Here is a 21395-nt window from a genome sequence, read left to right on the forward strand (position 1 = left end):
AAGATCACTGCTTTCTTCCATGAATTGACTATAGAAGGTGTAGTACTCAACATACGCATGCCCAGAGCAAGCATCATTCATTATACAGCATCACCACCTAACCAACTTTATTGACTTAATACTGTTTTAACTTAACTTGCTGCAAATGAACAAGACTTTCCTAACTCTGAAGGTGTAGCTCTCCAGTAGCTTAAGCAGATCTGAAGACGCAGAGCTCCCAATTTCTTTGTAATAACACCAGCATGTCTGCCAGTTCATAAAACTAGTGAAAAAGCTACATGTTTTCAGATAGTTCAGATCACAACGCCCAGCCACTGTGCTGTCACTGATACTCTTAAGACTAGCAATGATATACCGCTCTGAAATCACTCTTGTGGAAGAAGCCTTTCTTCCACAGCAGCAAAGTATAGGAAGATAATGTCATTCAAAATTGATAGCAGACAAGCATTCATAACCACAAGAGTTTGCATCTAGTTAGTTAACCAAACTGTGGTTACCTACTTAGCTTTCAGTGAGATTAAGAGCAGTTAAGCTTATGGTTTTCACCATAGTAACATGAAAGACTTCAGCACTGCACTGATAAGTGAATTTAACTGCTATCTTTGAAACGGGGTATACCTTGATCAAAAAAACTCCTAGAGAAGATGGCCAGTTGCTGTCTAGAGCACGGTGATGGGAGTCCCCCTCACAGGTGTCCTCACGGGGACATCTTTGGCCAGGTCAGCTGAAATTCACCAAGTCACATGTGCTGGCAACTTAATCTGCACAGGAGTCACAGCCTATGTGACCAGCTATCTTACAGATCAAAGTCTGGATACTTGCCCTTGTTCGCTGCCACTAACTGCTTATGTTCAAAGCCATATCCTCGATTAAACACAATAATATACAAATTATGGTCCACTCTGCAGAAACAAGTTACAAGGTCATGAGTTGACATAATAAGGTTACACAGGATTATAGAGATACACCTATGCATGCCAGAGTCATTTAAATGACACCAAGCATCCAAGCACTCATCCCTGGTTTCAGTATTAATGCTCCCAACCATGTTATAGCATTGATCTCATCAGACTTTTCAAATCCACATTGCAGTACCTTCTCCTAAACACTGTCCCTCACACTTGGGAGGATCTGTTCAAAAACTGTGAACCTAGGTCACTTCCTTCAAACTCTCTTAAGCGCCTCCAAAATATTTGGTAACAGCATCTATAAATCCAACAGTGCCTAAGCTGCCAGTGCTTAGAGATCAATGCCTACTAAAGCTGAAGTGTTTTTTCCTACTTTTACTTGTATCCCCTGGTTGCTTACACTTGTTTCACACTGGTTAAAAAAAAAAGTCTTTTGGGCAAGAATTGTTTTTTATTCTATATTTTTGTATACAGAAATAGGGCACCCACTCTACTAGGCAGAGGTTGAAAATTTGGTTTGGTAGCACATCACAAGGAAATCCTTCCTTGCACTGAAGGTTTACAACTAATTAACACACAGCTAATTAAAATTTCTTTGTGGACCACAGTCTCCACTGAGATCTTAGACCCTATGAAAAAGTTCTTCTAATTAAGGCTATGAACACACTAAAATAAACTTGATTCCCCTGGATCCAACACAGCTTGATCACTAGGAGTCCTAGCAAACCAAGAATGCAAACAACTAGCGCTGTAATCACAGGCATCTTATTTCCACAAGCACAAACACAGCCTAAGCGGAAACTTTTATCAGTTTACTAAATACCGGGTGCTTACAGCTGCTACAGTTTCCATCCTGCACTGGGAAAAGTGTTAATACTCCCTTCCTCTTGAAATGGCTAGTCATCAGTTTATTAATTAATACAAGCAACTTGCTTCATTTATCTTAAAGATGCCTGGTAATACAGTAATTTATATAATTTATAAATAAAGTCTCTTATGGATGAAAGATCAGGAAATAATCAAAAAGTCTGTTGAAAGGATTCCGACAAAAAGATTCAGACAGGCTGTTACAGGTATCTAGCCGATGACAGAGTAGCAGATCAGGAAAATGGGAAGAAATGCATTAATACAACAGAGTCTGAGCAGTTCACACTTAAAGGTCTCCATAAAACGACAGAAAAGTCAGTGTATCGATATGTTCACTATGATTTCCCCAGAAGCCCAGAAGTTTCATCAGAAAGGAGGATGTGGGATTTTCTAATGACTAGGGGTCATAAGTCACAAAAACAATATACACTTGTGAAACAGTGCTTTCATTAAGAAATACTCTTTGCTTTCCTTAATGTCAAGCGTGTTGTGAAATAGCAAAGTCCACTGTTGACATCACTCTCAAGTAGAGTTGCATGACATTTAGTTCTTTCTTCCACAAAGCACAGCTTCCCCATACAATCAGCATGAAACAACAACAGCAAGAGCCCTACAAAATACTTCAGAAAAACAACACAAAGTTATAGTCCCCTACTGCAATTGCAGGCACTTATGTCCCCACAGGCCACCATTTCTTCACTGTAGATAAAACACCTGGTGGAGAAATCCTAGCTTCCATGGCTTAATAGACACGATTAGACATGCCCAAATCATTCCTCTTAAACTCCACAAGGTCTGTTAAGGCATCCAGACACTGGATCGAACTCCCACATGAAGAATTCATTGACATCATTTAGCCTTAACATGGAAGCAAAATGCATGCCAGCCATTCCACCTAGGAGCAAACCATGCTGTATTTTATAAGGACAACACACAAATATTATGGAGCCGCATATGTCAGCATAACAAAAAACAGAACATCTGACCATCTCCACACCAGAAATCCCTCATGGTGTTATCAGGCCTGAAGGCTTATTAGGTGTATAGATATAAAAATGCATATATACATATATATTTCTACATATATGTTCTTGCATGTCATTGTGGTGGGTTGACTTTGTCTGACTGCCAGGTGCCCACCCAGGCGCTCTCCCACTATCCCTTCCCAAACAGGACAGGAGGAGAAAATAAGATGAAAATGGTTATGGATAAAGATAAGCACAGGGAGATCACTTACCAATTAGTGTCCCAGGCAAAACAGACTTGACTTGGAGAAAATGAATTTAATTTATTGCCAATTAAAATAGAGTTGGATGGTGAGGAAACAGACGAAAACTAAAATACCTTCCCCCCACCCCTTTTTCCTCCCCTACAGACCCATCAGCCCTGGGGCTCTGCACTTGCCTAGCCTCCTAACAGCCACAACGCTCTCTCTTACTTCATTCCCAACTCCTCTACCTCCTCCCCGCTCCCAGGCAGCCTGGGGGAGATGGAGGGTTGTGGTCAGTCCATAACAGCTCCTCCCTCCTCACACCTTTCCCTGCTCCAGTGTGGGTCCTTCTCATGAGCTGCAGTCCTCCAGGAGAACCTGCTCCAGCCTGGGGTCATCCATGGGCCACAGTGTGGATATCTGCTCCAGCATGGTCCTCTCCATGTGCTGCAGGGGAAATCCTGCTCTATGATGGTCTCTCCCAAAACTTCCAGGGGCTGCAAGGGAATCTCTTTCCTGGTGTTTGGAGCACCTTCTCCCCTCCTCCTTCTCTCATGTTGGGGTTTGTAGTGTTGTTCCTCACACTTTTTCTCCCCTCACTCCTCACTGCCTGTGTGGTGCTTTGTCCTTTCTTAAACATCATCATACAAGTGCCACCACCTCAGCTCAGGGGCTCAGCTGTGCCCTGCAATGGGTCCAGTGGAGATGGCTGGAACTGGCTGTGTCAAGTACAGGGCAGCACCAGCCTCTCCTCACCAGACTGCCCCTGCAGCCCCACCATCAACCACCAAAACCTTGACATCTACACCCCATACATTCATACATGACACAAAGCAACATCAGCTACAGAAATTATTAGACAAAGTCACACCAACCAATCTTGACATCTAATTTTCAAAGCAACTAAACTAAATTCCACTGCTTCAAAGGAGGACAGAAGAGTTTAATTTCACTCTCAAATGCCAATCACCAGAACAGCTTTTTGCTGCTGCCGCAACAGCTCCCCAGGTTGCCAATCTTGTCAAGTAATTCAGGCTGCTGAAGGAAAAAGAGCTTCCTGTCTTCAGTAACACAGCCGGTCCTGCAGCACCCTTCCAGCACTATGAAACAGAAAGAAAAGCTGCTGACATCTAGTCCATGAACACCTACCACCTCCTGCTGCCTTGCTGCTGAGAAAGTTCATCCCCCAAGCAGAGACAAGCTCAGAAGAGCATCTGCTAACACAGCATTCACTTTCTCCTGGTCCCTCTGCACATTTAGCTAAGCTCCGCCTGACTCAAAGATGAGGGAAAAAATAGTATCTTGTCACTCTAAGTGAAAGGAAAACCATTTCATTAGAAGCCTTAAGCAGGCTGTGGCAAAGCTGTCAAAGCAATCAATAACATCCGTGTATCTCAGCCCTGCATACCTCCGTGCACCTACTTTGACAGAACTTAAGGACAAGTCTTCAGAGTCACTGAGCTTTGGTATGACCTTCTGCTCCCATGCTATCGAGTCAGTTTTACAAGGCCTCCTCCACATGATGCAGAGATGTTCATTGTTCTACCAAGGGGCAGCAGAAGAACCTATGCTGGGAGTTACTTCCCAAGTCTATGCTTTTAATCAGAAACGAGGAGGAAGCATGCGAAACAGCAAAGAACATCTGAGCTCCCTTGCCAGCCAGGCCACAGATTTCTTGTTTGATCCCAAGGAAATCATTTCACTGGTATATCACTCTCAACCTTGAAAGCATACAATTGAGATGCCTGTAAAGGTGCCAAACTCCAAGAACATGTTCCAATTACAGAATCAGTCCTATGTCAGGTTTCGGCAGATGCTTATTTAGTCTCAAGGCCAATAACATTTAGCCTTGTTCTAACAACTTTTCCTTGGGGATCACAAAGCAACACTTTCCTGCCTATTCTGGAGACTGGGACACCAATCAGCAGCTTAGGTACTTTCCAAACCAGACATCATATTTTTCCATTCAACAGCCCTTAAGTGATTTTCCTTCCATGACCAAGTAAGTTTACAAGTGTTCAAATTCAAGTAAACAGTCCTTGTTGGCAAAGTCAAACCAAAACAATGAAAAACCCAAAGGGGCAACTTAAGTAAACCCAGAGGTGCAAAGGATAACTGGAACAGCTGATGGCAGCTGTTCTATCTCTAATCTTGCAATACTAACATAGTCACTAACAAACACAGCAGATTACCCCTTGAGCACAGGGAAAGATACCAGAAAATGGGAATTAAGATTAAAGAAGGGCTACACAGAACAAGAAGATAGAGTACATCTTAGAAGGGTCTCCTTGAAACACACCAAGTTTTTCCCATGAAAAAAGGATATCATTAAGCTTGCTTAAATAAAGAACTGAGAGAAGCTGAGTACATACGCTCAACATGTGGCAGAGTGAAGAAACCATCCCACCATCATAAACATTTCCTAGAATGACTGTAGCGATCCACTAAAATTGTCACAATGTCTACGAAAGAAATGAGAGTGTTAAGGATCAGAAGTTGTAGATCAAAAAAATTCCAACAAAAAACCAACCAACCATCTTCCCTCTAGGTCAGCACTGGTTATTAGCTCTAGTTTAATTAAAACTGTTAAAAATAACAGTCACGTTGCCAACTGCTGATGGCGTACCGCATCGTTTTAACAGTATCTAGCAGTGGCAGAGTGGAAACTACCAGTTTCCAAAGCAAACTAGGCAGTAGAATTTAGGATGCGGATACAGAGATTTCATTAGGAGATACAATGTAAAAGGCTACATATCAAACAACCGTAAGATGCTGCCCTTTTTCTCCCCTTTTACAATAATCAATCCACAAAGTTGCAATCAACTCAGTGACAACAAATCTCTATAGACCAAGAAACATTTGCAGAAGACGCACTTTGAAGTATTCAAGGTATTAGTAGCGTTTCAATACCAGTCACTCCCATCAGTCACCACTCCTGACCCAGCATCATGTCCATCACTTGCCAAGTACGAGTGTGTTGACCAGCCTGAAAGGTAAACACAGGGGGGTCTTCCCTGCATACAGAGGGATCCAATTAAAACTTGTTAAATAAAATCCCATGACTTAACAGAGCAACTATGAAATACAGACAGCTGAAATTGGTCTATCTGGGCTTCTGTAAGGCCTTTTGACACAGTCCCAGACAACATCCTTCTCTCAAACTGGAGAGAGATGGATTTGATGGGTGGATGAGTAACTGGTTGGATGGTTGCATCCAGAGGGTAGTAGTTAACGGCTCAATGTCCAGATGGAGACTGGTGACGAGTGGTGACCCTCAGAGGTCTGTATTGGGACCAGTACTCTTTAATATCTTCATCAGTGACATAGATAGCAGGATGCAGTGCATGCTCAGCAAGTTTGCAGATGACACCAAGCTGGGTGGTGTGGTTGACACACCTGAGGGACGGGATGCCATCCAGAGGGACCTGGACAAGTTCAAGGAATGGGCCCGTGTGAACCTCATAAGGTTCAACACGGCCAAGTGCAGGGTCCTGCACCTAAGTTGAGAAAACCCCTGGGATCAGTACAGGCTGGGGTATGAAGGGATCGAGAGCAGCCCTGCTGAGAAGGACTTGGGGGTACTGGTGGATGAAAAGCTGGACATGAACCAGCAATGTGCGCTCACAGCCCAACCGTATCCTGGGCTGCATCAAAAGCAACACGGCCAGCAGGTTGAGGGAGGGGATTCTGCCCCTCTGCTTCACTCTGGTGAGACCCCACCTGGAGTCCTGCATCCAGCTCTCAAGCCCTCAGCACAGGAAAGTCACAGACTTGTTCGAGCAGGCCCAGAGGAGGGCGACAAAAATGCTCAGAGGGATGAAACACCTCTCCTGTGAAAAAGGGCTGAGAGAGTTGGGGTTGTTCTGCCTGGAGAAGAGAAGGCTCTGCAGAGACCTTACCACAGCCTTTCACAGTACTTGAAGGGGGCACCTCACTCACAGCAATCTTACACTTACTTGCTAACCAAACTTGCTAACTTACTTGCTAAGCAAACTCAGTAAGCTCATAACTAGCCATAACCTGCAGTAGCACAACCACAAAACCAAATGAAAAAGCCCATGCTATATATTTCAAAGCATTGTTTCACAAGAATTTGTCAGTGGTGGTGCCAATTTAAATAGCTCCCATGCCCACTTATAACATGATGAATCTAACCAGGAACTAATCCATGTTCAAAATAGCCCTTTTTCATTGTTTTCTTTTAAACCACACCAACACCCTAACCCAGTCCACTGTACACCATATTTGTACAATGACAACTAAGCAAGGTTAGGAAGCACTGAGTAGGAGCTGCTTCAGCTGGCTCTTCCCAGGAACGCTTCTCTTTTGCAAAGTCTTTATGGCCTCCCTTCCCCAGTTTACCCATGAGGCAATTTCTAGAGCCATCCCTTTGATGAGAGCAGCTCCTTCGGTCACACCTGTGCTGACTTTGTCAAGCAGCAGGGTATGGAGCATCTCCAAGCAGCCATCATCTCACCACTTTCCACACTGAAAGAGTCAGACAATCCTGTAAGACCCCCATCACAAAACTTCAAGACATATTAACCCATCAAATTTTTAAAATCCTGCTGCACATACGGCTTTATAGAATTTATTACCAAGAGGGAGCCTTGTTCACCATCTTTCACTTGCACATATTACAAAAATAAGTTACTGAAAAGCATAACAGATGGCTAGCAGCCAACTGAAGACCACCTCCAGCACTGGCCGTTCCACCTACCTGAGTTCACCTGCCCTGATTTACCTCTGCCTCATGAAGTGAAAGTACTTAGGAAAGTGCCACCAGCCACCACCCACATCTGCTGCACTGCCCAGAGTTTAACCCTCCTTCAAACATCAGAACCTCAATCTAATTTTAAATGCCAAAGGAAGGGTGTAACCAATGTTTTTTGGGCAAGCTCCCTTAATGCTCCTTAACATCATGTGTGTAAAGCATCAGCAAATGTACCGCAAAGCCTCTTTTTCTGCAGGGCTGGAAGTAAGGGAGTTCATGAGAACAGCCAGCCTTCCTGTTTTCTTATGCACTTTAAGCCCAAACCTAGCAGCAGCACCAACTAGAAAGTGCCAATTCAACTAAATAAAAATGCAGGAGCTGAAACGCACAGTAGCAAAAGGGAACAATATACAAGAGTTGTGGGCTAACCCTGGCAGGCAGCTCAGCTCCCCCCCAGCCACTTGCTCACTCCCCTCAGCATGATGAGGGAGAGAATCAGAAGGGTAAAAGTGAAAAAACTCATGGGTTAAGATAAAGACAGTTTAATAGGCAAAGCAAAAGCTTTCATTCACTGCTTCCCATCAGCAGGAAGGCGTTCAGCCATCCCCAGGACAGCAGGGCTCCATCAGGTGTGACAGTGACTTGAGAAGACAAATGCCATAACTCCGAACAGCCCCCCCTCCTCCTTCTTCCCTCCCCGGCTTTTATTGCTGAGCACGACATCCTGTGGTCTGACATATCCCTCCGGTCAGCTGGCGTCAGCTGTCCTGGCTGTGTCCTCTGCCAGCTCCTCGTGCACCCCCAGACTCCTCACTGGTAGGGCAGGGCGAGAAGCAGAAAAGGCCTTGGTGCGCTATAAGCCAATGTAAAAACAAGTAACCAATGTAAAACATTGGTGTGTTATCAAGGCTGTTTTCACCACAATTCAAAAGATAGTACCGTACAAGCTACTATGAAGAAAATCAACTCTATCCCATCCAAAAAGAGTACCAATAGAGTTACGTGATATAAACATCTTCAATTAAAAAAAAAAACCCTGGCTTATTCAGGACAAGTATCAGAATGATCCTCTCACTTTAAAGTTAAAAAAGATGTGGGGAAAAAATAATAATAATCAGTAGAACTAGGGGAAATCACCTGACTGAAGGGTCATCTTTCAACCAGCTTGGAGAGCAAACAATACTGGTATTACCCCTGCCTCAAGACGCATACCGATAGCATTTGTGCTATGGGTACAGCTTACTGCTAAACCCTAGTCTGAGTAAACACTTGCTCTCCTGAGTAACTGTTGTTTTGAGATAAGAGTAAATCACTGAAGTTAAGAGTTCTCCAAACCTCTTCACCAGCAGCAAAGCCAGTTCAGAACTTCTTATCCTGTCCCACCACAGCTTCCTCTTATACAAGACGTTAGCATCCTCTCCACTGTGCTAATCACTACATGCGGGGTCACACTAACCCAGCTCAGCAAAGTAATGAAGATAAACAAACCACACACAAAAAAGAAAGACACAAACCATAAGGATGTAAATGTTTTCATACCCAGACCTTCCAGCTTTCTGATGTATCCCTAGGATATCCTGAGTTAGCATGCAATTGTTTAAAAAGTAAATGGTCTTTTATGCAAAAAAAAAAATTTTTTTTTTTTTGCATAAAAGACCATTTACTTTGTTAATTTATCAGTTAATTACATGTAGGTGGCAGAGCCATTTAAGCCACACATGATCAAACCACATCACATCATATCACACTCAGAGAACTCCCACTATGGGTGCTAATAATAAGCTTTAGATAGATGACTTCATGATGACCTATATAGCACCTCTCGAGCAAAATAATAATTCTTTAGACACTATTCAGATTAAAATCTTTCAAGTCGAACAGTACAAGACATCTACCCTCTAAAACTAGGTTTTATTTCTTTGGTCTTTCACCTAGACCGAAGGTACCCTGTACGGTACACAGGACGTTCACTGTCTACTACTATCAGTCAAGGTAAGGTAAGTCCACAGAAAGACAGTGGAATTGCTGCTTAACGCAATCAATTGCAATTCAGATAACAAGCAAAAGAGCCATGCGGATCGGTACTTACCTAGAGGTAGAGGACTGTTGAGTGGCTGGGGTCATGAAGAACCTACCCGTTTTACAAGGTGGCACTAAACCACATTTTATCACCAAAATATTAAGCTACAGTCTTTTCAACGTATTGAAGAACTTCTTGCTGCTGCAAGTGAGGTGACCTGAGCAGCAGTCCCATCCTCAACCCAACCAGCAGAGAGAAGAGTTTATCCACCTTACCACCTTTTCCATTTGCAGAATCTGCTTAGTGCTGCTGGCAAGGAAGTCTTCCTACCTGCAGCATCAGTGGGCTCAGCTTAAAAGAACTAACAGCTTCTGATGGGGTGAATATCGCAATTCTGACTAAACCCGGCACAAACACAAAGCGAGCACCGCAACCCTGACTTACAGAGTTATCTTCAGGAAACACTTCAAGCAGCAACTGAAATGTGCAGGTGAGCTCAAAGCAGTAACAGGTATCTGAGCTATTCAACATCCCAGTACTCCTCTGCTTGTTACTGACCTATGTATATGTGCATGTGTGCACATGTATGTGAGTGTGTATAAAAGGAGTAGTAGGAGAAGGAAAAAAGAAAAAGATCAGGCTTTGTTGGCATCAAAAAGAATAGTAGAAATATCAGTAATATTCTTTCTGATGATATCTAGGCATTCCTTAAGACTTTCAGAAGCAATCAGGCACCACTCTCATGTTAAACACAGACATAATAACACTTTAAGTGATACCTACATGGCTTACAAATTTAGGAATCCAAAATAATCCATTTTCATGATACTCTTGAACAACTGTTCAAGGCTCACCCACCCACACAAGAGATTATACCTAGATTAACTACTTATGCCACAAATGTCCACAGGATCACAAACAATACATTTGACAATGATCCTTCATTCTTACAAGTAAATGAAGCAATCGGGTTTTCAGATGACTTGAGCATACACAAGCAAGATGAACTTCTAACGCACGCATGCAAGAGCACACAAGAAAATAGGCTTAAAACCCATTATCTGTACTTACCCGTGAAGCAGCAGTGACCCAGTTGGCCTGGCAAAGCAGACTGTGATGTTAAACCAGGCCTGCACAACACAGCCCCCCAGTAATATTTCTGTCTCAGCTCTGGTTATTGACCATAGGAGACAGGTCTGCCACCAAGCACATGAAGAAGCCAAGGAGGAACCACAAGCCACAGCAGCTAAGTTATACAGCATATTACCCAGCTACACTGAGCAGCAACAGCCCCCTGAAAATGCCCCTTCTGCCCTTGGCCTTTTGCTTGGCAGTTTTTGATTTCTGAACCTCTCACTAGATGAAAATCCAGCACGAGGAAAAGGGAACAGAAAGAGGGTCCTTGAAAAACAGCAGGAACTGGAACAACACATGCAAGCCAAAAGGCAGAGTATTTATTACACAGGACTCCTTACAACCCCAAACCCAAGAGAAGCTCATCTTTTCCCTACCAATCATCAAGCTACTTTGCATATGCAAAAGAGGTGAAAAGTCTGCACACTGGTCACTTGTTCCCATGCAAAGATGTAAACTTTGTGCCGCACATGGATAAAAAAAATAAAAGCACCTTTTCAAAGCAGACAGGAGGATGTGCAGTATAAGCACAGAGAAAAGAAGTCAATATGGGAGTAACTTCTGATTTGAGGATAAAAAAAATCAACAGTTGTAGGGATGGGAACAGAAACACAGTCCAACACAGACAAGATAGTGATTTTAACATTCATTTACTCCTGAAAATTGTCATCTCACTTTTTAGATAGTCTCCACCCTAGGGAGGGTCTCTTCCAAAAGAGTGTTTTGTAGCTTTGCTTATTTTTAAGATAACTATATTTGGTTACATACTTCAGACTTTGTAGAATGATGATCAACCACTCTCAGCTACCCACAGCATTGCTGTAATTGTACCTTTTGTTGTGGTCAGGGGAAATATGCACTCTTCCTTCTCTTTTCTCTGTATTTATTTTCAAAGAACTTAGTTTTATGGTAAGCTATGTATATATCATATCTACCTACATCATTCTAAATATTAAGGCAGATATATAGCAAGCCTTAGCAATCTCTAGTTATGTTTATTACAAAATGCAGTAATCTTAAACAAATCCAAACAACGCCAGTTAAATTAAGAAGTTTTAATTTTCTTAACACTTGGCACACTTCCTTATTAATCCTCTTCCCAGATAGACTTACAGTTTTACACAGTGTTCCAGACATATGAACTGAGAAGGGATCAGGCTTCTTTAATGATTCCTACTGAAATACTCTGCAAAGTTTTAACCATTAAGCAAGTACTGCCAAGCAAAAATATCTTCAGGTGCCGTACCACCATTGTCCATGCCTAGCATCTACATGCATTGAGCTACCTTGGGAAATGTGCATGAGCTTTCCATTTCAGAATGGTATGTGAAACGTAGAACTCTTTGCCCTGTAAGAATATAATCTACAGCCAAGTTAAGCATTATCCTTGCCATGTCTACCGCTCCATAGCCTTGTACTTATTCTCCATCTATAGGAGTCATAAGCACTTAATTTGGGCTGACGTAATTACTCCTCCACCCAAATACCTCACCACTGACCAAATCAAAGTGTTTTTTAAGTCATTTACCACAACTCTGGCGTCTCCATCAGCTGGTCACCTCCACGCCACGCTCTGCCTTTCCTCAGTGAAGACGACTCGCGTCCTCCACCTTCATAACCGACTGAGGAAGAACTGGCAAGCGCTGCTATGGGCACGCCACGCATCACGCCCGCGGCGGGACCCATGGCATCACCGGGCCCTGGCCGCCCGGCACCCCGGGGAGGCGCGGGCTGCGCGGCGGGGCTCTGCCGCCCGCCCGCTCTCCCTCCCCTTCCCCCCGCGGACAGGCCTCCGGGTGTCCCGCGCGGGCCAGGCCTGCTGCCGGCGCTCTGGGACAGGAGCGAGCGGGCTCCCACAGCCAGGCGTGAAATGCGCCCGCGACGCCGTACCTAGCGACGCCGTACCCCGCCCGCGAAATCGCCCTCCGTTCCGGTATCGACGAACGGCCTTTAAAGGGACGAGCGGGCTGGACCTCCCCGGGAGACCTCACCCCCAAGCGGCGCCCGCCGCGGGGGGCGAGGCACGGGCCGGGGAAGGGCCGCCACGCCTGCGCCTGCCGCACCCCGGAGGGCCCGGCGGCTCCTACACGTGCCGGGCCGGCCGAGCGCGGATCGGCGCGGGCGGCATCTGCCAGGCCCGGGCCCGAGCCAGGGCCGCCGCCGCGCCTCGGGCCGGGTCGGGCAGTTCCCCGCGCCGCATCAAGATCCGCCCAGGGTACGAGCGCAGCCCCGCGGGGGAAGCGGCAGCCAGCCAACCCGCACCCACTCACTCACCGGCGGTCAGCGCGGCGGCGGCCAGCAGCCACGCCGAGCAGGGGAGCCGCGCGAGAACGGCAGCCGCCGGACACCCCGCAGTGCCTCCGGCCGCTGCCATCTTCCTGCCGCCACCTCCCCGCGCCCCCATTGTCCGCCCCCGGCCGCGGGCCCGCCCCTCCGCGCGCCGCTGCCCCCTTCCCTCGCCGGGATAGGGCTCCGCCGCTGTCACTCGCACACACCTCCTGCGTCCCCCTAGCCTCCGCCCTGGCCCTGCCCCGCTCCTCCCCGAGGATTGGCCAGAGCAAAGATCCGTCAAGGCCAGGCGCCCTATCCGAGCAGTGACTGCACTGTCCCGCCCCCCGAGCCCGGCACGTAACTAGCTCCCCACCACCACCCCCCTCCACCCCGCGGCGGGTGGTGTCGTGGGGGTGCTGTTGCAGATTAGGCGTGCTGCAGCCCCGCTGGCATCGCTGTCGGTTCGGTGGAGACCGGAGGCTTCAGGCACAGAAGCCGTGGTGGCAGGGGGGAGGCCTGGAAACGCCGCTGTCAAACGCTTCGGCCCTGCAGGTAGCAGGACGAGCTTGTGCCGCCGCGGGGCCGTCCGGCTGCGCGCACTGCGTCCACTGCCCTGCGTCCACTGCCCTGCCTCCACAGGGGCGCAGTGAGGGACTCCGGGGCAGCCCAGCACCAAAGGCCCTTGCCTTAGGCTCTGGTGCTGCCCGGGAGTTAACCTTCAGTGGGGAAAGCTTAGCTGAGAACCTTCAGAGGCACACTAACCATCTTCCTGCTTTACATTTTAAATATACTGAAAATAATTGATGGTCATGCAAATGGCACTGTGCATTTGTCAGTCAAGATCCACAGGAGAGCTGTGGGCCTGTTCCTGTGGCGGCCTAGGAGGGCCCCAGCAGAATTCAGTTTGACCACAGCACAGCCTGACATCTTGGATGCTCTTGATGACGTGACTCTTGCTGTAGGCTGCTGGGCCTGGTTTCCCAAAGAGAAGTGTCAGCAGGGGTAGACCGCAGCGCTTGTGTGGTGCCTCGGCACCTGCGTGTGCACTGGCAGGCGAGTTGCCCCAGCTGTGCCTTAAGGTGCCAGCTAACAAGCATGCATCTGGAGTACTTGTCCCGAGCTGCTGGGGAGGCGGGAGAGCTGTGCTGCAGGCTGCAAGCACACGCAAGGGCAGGTTCCCCTGCCTCTGCTGGGACCCTGCTTGTTCCTCCCCATTGCCTCGGAGAGCCCATCTTGGTGTGCATTGCCTTGAAGTACAGGCTCATTCAGAAGCTCTCCTGCTACGCCAATCATACGACCACCTCCGCCTTTTGCCTGGAAATACCAGCTTGGAATGTCCCACAGCTTACTGACCCGCCTTGTGGCTGCTGCAGGCCCCTGAGGCCTGTTCTTCACCCTTCCTTCTTTATCTCCTTGCTTCACTCCCTCTCCTTTGGGAACCTTGTTGCGTATGTTTCTTCTTTTGCTAAGCTACATATCCTAATGAAATTGCACAAGATCAGTCCTATCACAAGGCTATCGCTTGCTGCATCCGTGGGGCTTCAGAGGTCTGAAGTGTACTCAGCCCACTCGTGCCTGCTGCTCCGCAGACGCTGGTCCTCTCCCAGACGCGTGTGCTGCCACGGTTTCTCTGCTGCTCTCTGGCCACCTAATTGCATCTGCAGACAAAAGAGGCCGTAGGAAAGCCCCGCTACTGTGCGCCGTGCTGAGGAGGGCCATGACGAAGCAAGCCCCTGCAAAAACATAAGCAGATTTTTTATTTTTCCCCCAGCTGTGATGCAAGACACTAGGTTACAGTTCTCACAGGGTTTAAAAATGCAATGGCGTTATGCATTCATTGTTTATGCCCTCGGGGGAAGCTCTGGAGCACGTTCCTCAGCTAACTGTTGTATATGTTTTCTAGGAACCCAGGCTACCAGAAATCCAAGGCAGCAAAGATCAACACAAGCAGCTTTCTGTATCACAGAGAATTATCACCTCGTTTGGCTGCCACCTCATCTAGTCCCTCCGACTTCCCTTGCAGGTGAGGCTTCACCTAACTGACCAGTATCCCCACTTTCCAAATTGAGCAGAAACTCAATATACAATGGTTAGCTGAGTTTCAATACTCCCTCAGACCTCCTCCTTTCCATGGAAACTCCACCTGCCCTTACAGCTCTCCTAGCAACTGGAGTGCTCTTGCCAACATGGGAGCACCTCGATACCCAGAGTTCACTCTTTACCTTCACACCTTGTCAGAGGGTTCCTAAAGTCTCTCCCTTCTCTGCCAGAGTTGAGATCACGTTGTCACAGGGACAGCCGCACAACTGTCCCATTCGCTGCATAGCAGTACGGCTGTTCAATACAGAGAATGTCTGGGAGACTATCTGGTCCACTTACTGTACACCAGGTTTTTTTCCAGAGAGTAATGATGAAATTATCATCTTCTGCTACTTCCAGAAGAGGAAGCAAGGTGCTAGAGCAAACCTAATTTGTCTGGAGGAACATATATTGCGTTTGTACGTTGTGACATGTCACCACTAAGGTTATGACAAAAAGAACTGGGAACATTTCTCAGAATAAGCTGTTAAATGCAGAGCCTACAAGCTGTATTACACAATTCCTTAACTCATCTCAGCACATAACTCCCTGATAAGCTAACCCAATTAAAGGGGTAGTTGCTGCAGTCCTTTTTCCCTATAGCTATGCAATTCTATTTTCTGTCTACTGATAATACTGGTATTTATCAAATTTCTTAGTAATTCAACTCATTTAGCTGGCAACAAACTCACTTTTGCTGTCTGCGTATGGAGAGGTGGAGAGTGACTTTTCTTTGCACTGAATCCCTTCCCCATAAGGTCAAACGAGCAGTGGTGACAGAGCAGGACAGCCCAGACAGTGGGGCAAGAGAGACCAGAGCAGCATCCCGGCAGGCTGCTATCAAGTTGCCTAATGGGTTTCTGAGCTTTCTCACAGGCAGTAAAATCAGCATTCAGTCCCACAAAATGCTTTTGTGTCTTTTTTTTGTTTCTGTTTATTGCAGAAGGCACATCTAAAAAAGTGTGTGTCACTAGGGAGGAGGTTAAATACATTTTTTCATGGTCACTGTTTATGTTAGAAATCCAGACCTTTGTTATCCTGCTATTTCGGAGAGCTCTCTAGTAGCTTGCTAGAAAGAGCAAGCAGGAGTACAATGTCAAACAAAATAAGGGTAGCACCTTCTAGGAGGAGAAGCAAATATATTCAGACTGATTTTAGATTTTTAATGGTTTTGAGCCAAGGTAGGACTGAGCAGCATCAATGTTTGTCATAAGAAGAGTCTGATATTTAAACAGATGTGCATAAAATTGTCACCTGTAAAGTAGGAAAGTAACATCACCACTGCTTGGTTGTAGTACAGATTTCAATAACGGAAACGAATCACAAACCTCCCTTCAAAACCAGCTTGTATTTTGACTGCTGCAGTTAATGGTTAGACATATATTAAGCAGATTTGCACACAAGAGCAGTTAGGGTTGCAACAGTGATTGGAAGAAACCTGCAGAGGTACAGCACACACAGTAACAGTTTCATGTGCCTCCTCAGTAACATGGAGCACTGCAAAAAAGCAGGACAGGCTGCACATCCGAGATTTGTTTGAGCTGTCCCAACAAGCCCACTTACGGAAGAACAGTCCCCGTAAGCCCTGACCGCTCCTTGGTGGGTAATGTCACCACTGCTTGGCTGTAGTACAGCTGTACGGCAGGGCAGGTGTTCGGGTGGCTGCGAGTGATGGCTGCCCAGCTGGCACACTCACCCCTCACAGGGCACCCCTGCCCGGGCAGGCACAGGCTGAGGGAAACCAGCGGCGGCCGCGGCATCCCGGGCTGAGGCGGCAATAAACTTCGTCCTCCACAGCCTCCGGGCTGCTGCGACGAGTCACATTACAGGCGGGCACCAGTCTGGAAACACTCGGCCGCCACGAAGCCTGCTTACAACCTCGCGATTTTGTAACGCTGTTTTCTGGGGGCTTCTCATCCGTCTCTATGGCGAGCTCCCAGGCACGGCCGCAGCGCAAGGGAGGGCTCTGGCCTGGCAGACGATCGCCCTGCGCGTACCTGCAGCCTGTTTCTGCTCCAGCCGACGGCGCCGCCCCCTGCGAGTGCCCCACGGCCGGCCAACGGCCGCCAGGCCGGGCGAAGCCGAGCCGCGCGGCAGCGTTCGAAGCTTCCTCTAGAAGGGAAAGAAACCCGTTTTCATGGCGGCTCGTTGGTCTAGGGGTATGATTCTCGCTTAGGGTGCGAGAGGTCCCGGGTTCAAATCCCGGACGAGCCCAGTTTTAGCTATTTTTCCGCCCTTCCCCGCCCCACTCCCTACCCAGCGCCAGTGATGCGAAGTGGAGCCCTCCCCTGCGCTCCTCAGGCAGCCAGCGGCGCCCCCCACGCACCGCGTGGGAACACGGACAGGACTTATCCCGAGAGACACCTTCCTTTGTAAGGAACAAATGCTGTTCGCTCGCAGGGAAGGGGATCCTCCCTCTTCGCCTCGCACAGGACGCCGCTACCCCGCATTAAGGCCCCCGCCTTCCCCCTTACCTTTTCTAACCCCCGTGCAACCCCGACGAGGCCCGGCTGTGGGGCGGCTTCTCTCTCCCTCCCTCCGAGGGTCCTCCTCGCTCCGCCACCACACACCACGGCCCTGCCGCGGGAGCACCGCGGACGCTGCCACTCCCCTGGGCCCCAGCTCCGGCTCCGTTCTGCGGGCCCGAGGCAAGAAAAACACATGGCGGGGAACAGCGGCGGCAAAATGGGAAGCATTACCGCTCCCCCTTTACAGCGGGCTCGTCCGGGATTTGAACCCGGGACCTCTCGCACCCGAAGCGAGAATCATACCCCTAGACCAACGAGCCGCTCTCTCTTGCCTCCTCCCCAGCTTAGCACTTCACGCACTTCCCGCTTACTCCCGAGCAGCGCCACCTACCAAGCCCGCCGAGTGCTCTCATGGGTCTGCCTTCCCCCCCGCTCCAGACTCCCAATGGTTCTGCCCACCGCTTCGGAAGACACCATTCCTCTCCCTAATTGAGGAGGGTGCTGCGATTTTCCCCCTGCCCACCACCCTTCCACCATGGTAACCCGTGGCATCGCCCTTCCCCCGATCCTACGACTCCGCTTGGTAGGGACGATTCCAAGTCCCCGGGCGGGGGGAGCAGCTGCGCCTGCAGATACCGCTCCTGCGCTCTTCCGAGGAGGGAGGAACAACGCACCCCCCGTCCCCGCTTCGCGCTCGCGCCAGACGCGCGTAGCTGGCACGCTCAGCCAGCGGGGGGGACTCGAAGCCGGGCGTGCTCATTCTCAGCAGGGGGAAGGGGAGACAGGGAAACTCCACCCTCCCCCCCGAACGGCTTTGGTTTATCCCGGCCCGCGCTCTGCCGCGCCGTTAGGTGCCGCGCCCCCTGGAGATTTGAGGGCGGGCGGCGGGGGACTCCGCTCCCCTCACTGGGGCGCGCGGAGCGACAGATACAGGCAGAGCCTTGCAGCCACCGCACTCCCGTGCCCTGGGCGGTTGTGTGTGAGAGACATACGCGTAACTACGTATGCAAGTGTCTACGTACTAGATCCTCTCATGGCAGCCCCCCAAGTGGGTCTGTGGGGTGGCCAGACCTGTGGGAGGGGCAGCTGGTGCTTCCCTTCTAGTAAGCGGCCCAGGAGTTGGGCCCTACCGGAGGTGGCAAGGGACATGGCCTAACAGTGGGCCTTGGGCTTCTGGGAAAAGTGCCTCAGCACTGGGAGTGTGTTTCTCATGTGCTGGGGCCCAGAGGAGCCCATGGTGTTGCCTTTAGTTTCTGAACCCACTCCACCCTGCTTCAATGGCTCCCACTTCATCCCTGATGTGCTATATCCTGCTAAAGCCTCCTGTCACCCTCAGGCATCCCCCTCATGTTTCCACACCTCTGTACCAGCCTCCTTGGCGTCCCAGATCTTTCAACCCTGTTCCTCCCACCAGTAATTGCTCGCAGTCCTTAACCTATCCAACGCTTTCTTGTGGCTCACACTACAGTTTAAACACAGTCCAATCAAAAAATAATCATAAAAACAAGATCCCAACCAAACACAACTGCAACAATCTCCTTGCTCTTGTGCTACATTCCTTTCTCCACTTTATCTTCATTCTTGCTCTGTTTTCCATTCTTCCCCCCTAATTTAGAGGTCTTTTGGCCTGTAAGGTTTGTGCTTTTACTTTTTTTTTTTGTTGTTCAACCGTCACTGTCCTTACACCTGACATTATACAGTCCTGCCTTGGGAATTTGACAGATACACCTGGGTCTTAATAGGCACCCTCACCCTATATACCACACCAAGCTGTGGTCTACATTTCAGTCAAAACTTTTTGACTCTGTACGTCTCGTGAGTATAAGACCACGCTGCCCAAGCCAATGTTTCCTGACAGTACGGATGGGGCAAGGATACATGCCCACGTGTATCCCCTGCCTTTGCAATGTCACGATGCTAACACTGGCCGAAGAGTCTTTTCTAAAATTGCTCTCACTTGGCCTGCAGATGGGGCAAGGTTTGTGTGCTGCCTGAGTGAGCATCGCCCCGAGAGGGATGTGTGGATGCCACCAGCTGAGAAACAGGCGTCTTTTTCTCTTGCAACTTGTAAAGCCATCAAGGAGGAAGATGGTGATGCAGCTTCTGGCACAGAAGATCTCTAAACCGTTGATTGCCAGAAGCTGTGAAACCTCACAGGAAGGATCACTGTGTGTTGCCTTGGTTTTTTTTATACTTCCCCTGAACAAGGATGCTGTTGGAGAAATGGCACTGGGGTAGAAGGCTTTGCTTTCTTCTGTTCCTACATACCTGCAGGGCTGGGACAGGGAGTGGGGCAGTCTCCAGTGTCACTGCTTGCCCCAAGGAACACCTTCCTTTGTGGGTTAAGCACATTGGTGCGGGAGTGTTGATCTGCTGGAGGGTAGGAGGGCTCTGCAGGGTGGTCTGGACAGGCTGGATCGATCGGCTGAGATCAACTGTATGAGGTTTAATAAGGCCAAATGCCGGGTCCTGCACTTCAGCCACAACAACCCCATGCAACGCTACAGGGTTGGGGAGGAGTGGCTGGAGAGCTGCCTGGTGGAAAAGGACCTGGGGGTGCTGGTTGACAGCTGGCTGAACATAAGCCAGTAGTGTGCCCAGGTGGCCAAGAAGGCCAACAGCGTCCTGGCCTGTATCAGAAATAGTGTGGCCAGCAGGAGTAGGGAAGTGATTGTACCCTTGTACTCAGCACTGGTGAGGCCGCACCTCGAATACAGTGTTCAGTTTTGGGCCTCTCACTACAAGAAGGATGTTGAGGTGCTGGAGCGTGTCCAGAGAAGGGCAACGAAGCTGGTGAGGGGTCTGGAGAGCAAGTCTTACAAGTAGCGGCTGAGGGAACTGGAGTTGTTCAGTCTGGAGAAGAGGAGGCTGAGGGGAGACCTTATCGCTCTCTACAACTACCTGAAAGGGGGTTGTGGCAAGGTGGGTGTTGGTCTCTTCTCCCAAGTAACTAGCAATAGAACGAGAGGAAATGGCCTCAAGTTGCACCAAAGAAAGTTTAGATTAGATATTAGGAAAAATTTCTTCACTGAGAGAGTGGTCAAGCATTGGAACAGGCTGCCCAGGGAGGTGATGGAGTCACCATTCAAAAGACATAGATGTGGCAATTCAGGATATGGTTTAGTGGGCATGGTGGTGTTGGGTTGGTGGTTGGACTTGATGATCTTCAAGGTCTTTTCCAACCTTAATGATTCTGTGATTCTGTGGTTATTACCTTTCCCCAAAAGTAAAAAATACGACAAATTAAATTAAAACTGAATGTTAGACTGTTCCATTGGCAGTGGAAATCCCACCCCTATTTTGCCTGCTCTCTCCATCCTCCCTCTGGCTCCTTCATATCCCCAAGAGGAAACACACAGATTTTGTTTTGGTTTTATTCCACCATTTATTTCTTCTGTTTCTCCCTCGGATTTCCATTCCCTTGCTCGGGACACACATACTCATTCTCTAAACAGGCACACATATATCTATATATACAGTAAGGCTCAATCACTCACATACAGATGGGACACTGCTGAGAGAAGAAACAGGGTACAGCGGATGATTGCAGCCTGCCCCGGAATACAAGCTTTAACAAACAGATTAAAATAGGTTCAAAGGCAACAATGCCCATGTTGTGGACAATGTGGCTCAAAAGGGTGTGGGGGCTGTGTTTGCCAACAAGACCATGCTACACAGGAGGGGCAATGCCACTGGCTCTTAGCAAGTGACACCTCAGTGCTCT

General features: G+C 48.4%; 1 protein-coding gene across 1 annotated transcript in view; it reads right to left on the reverse strand.

Annotated features, from left to right (window-relative positions):
* MPZL1 (myelin protein zero like 1) overlaps positions 1-13303 on the reverse strand; it is a 36631-nt gene extending 23328 nt beyond the window's left edge. The window contains exon 1 of the mRNA XM_082006283.1: positions 13128-13303. Coding sequence (XP_081862409.1) covers positions 13128-13257 — 130 coding nt within the window. The 5' untranslated portion in view covers positions 13258-13303. The remainder of the gene's footprint in view (positions 1-13127) is intronic.
* Positions 13304-21395: the final 8092 nt, after the last annotated feature.

Source organism: Phaethon aethereus (assembly GCF_964289735.1).
Source record: "Phaethon aethereus genome assembly, chromosome: 1".
NCBI classification, from domain to species: Eukaryota; Metazoa; Chordata; class Aves; order Phaethontiformes; family Phaethontidae; genus Phaethon; species Phaethon aethereus.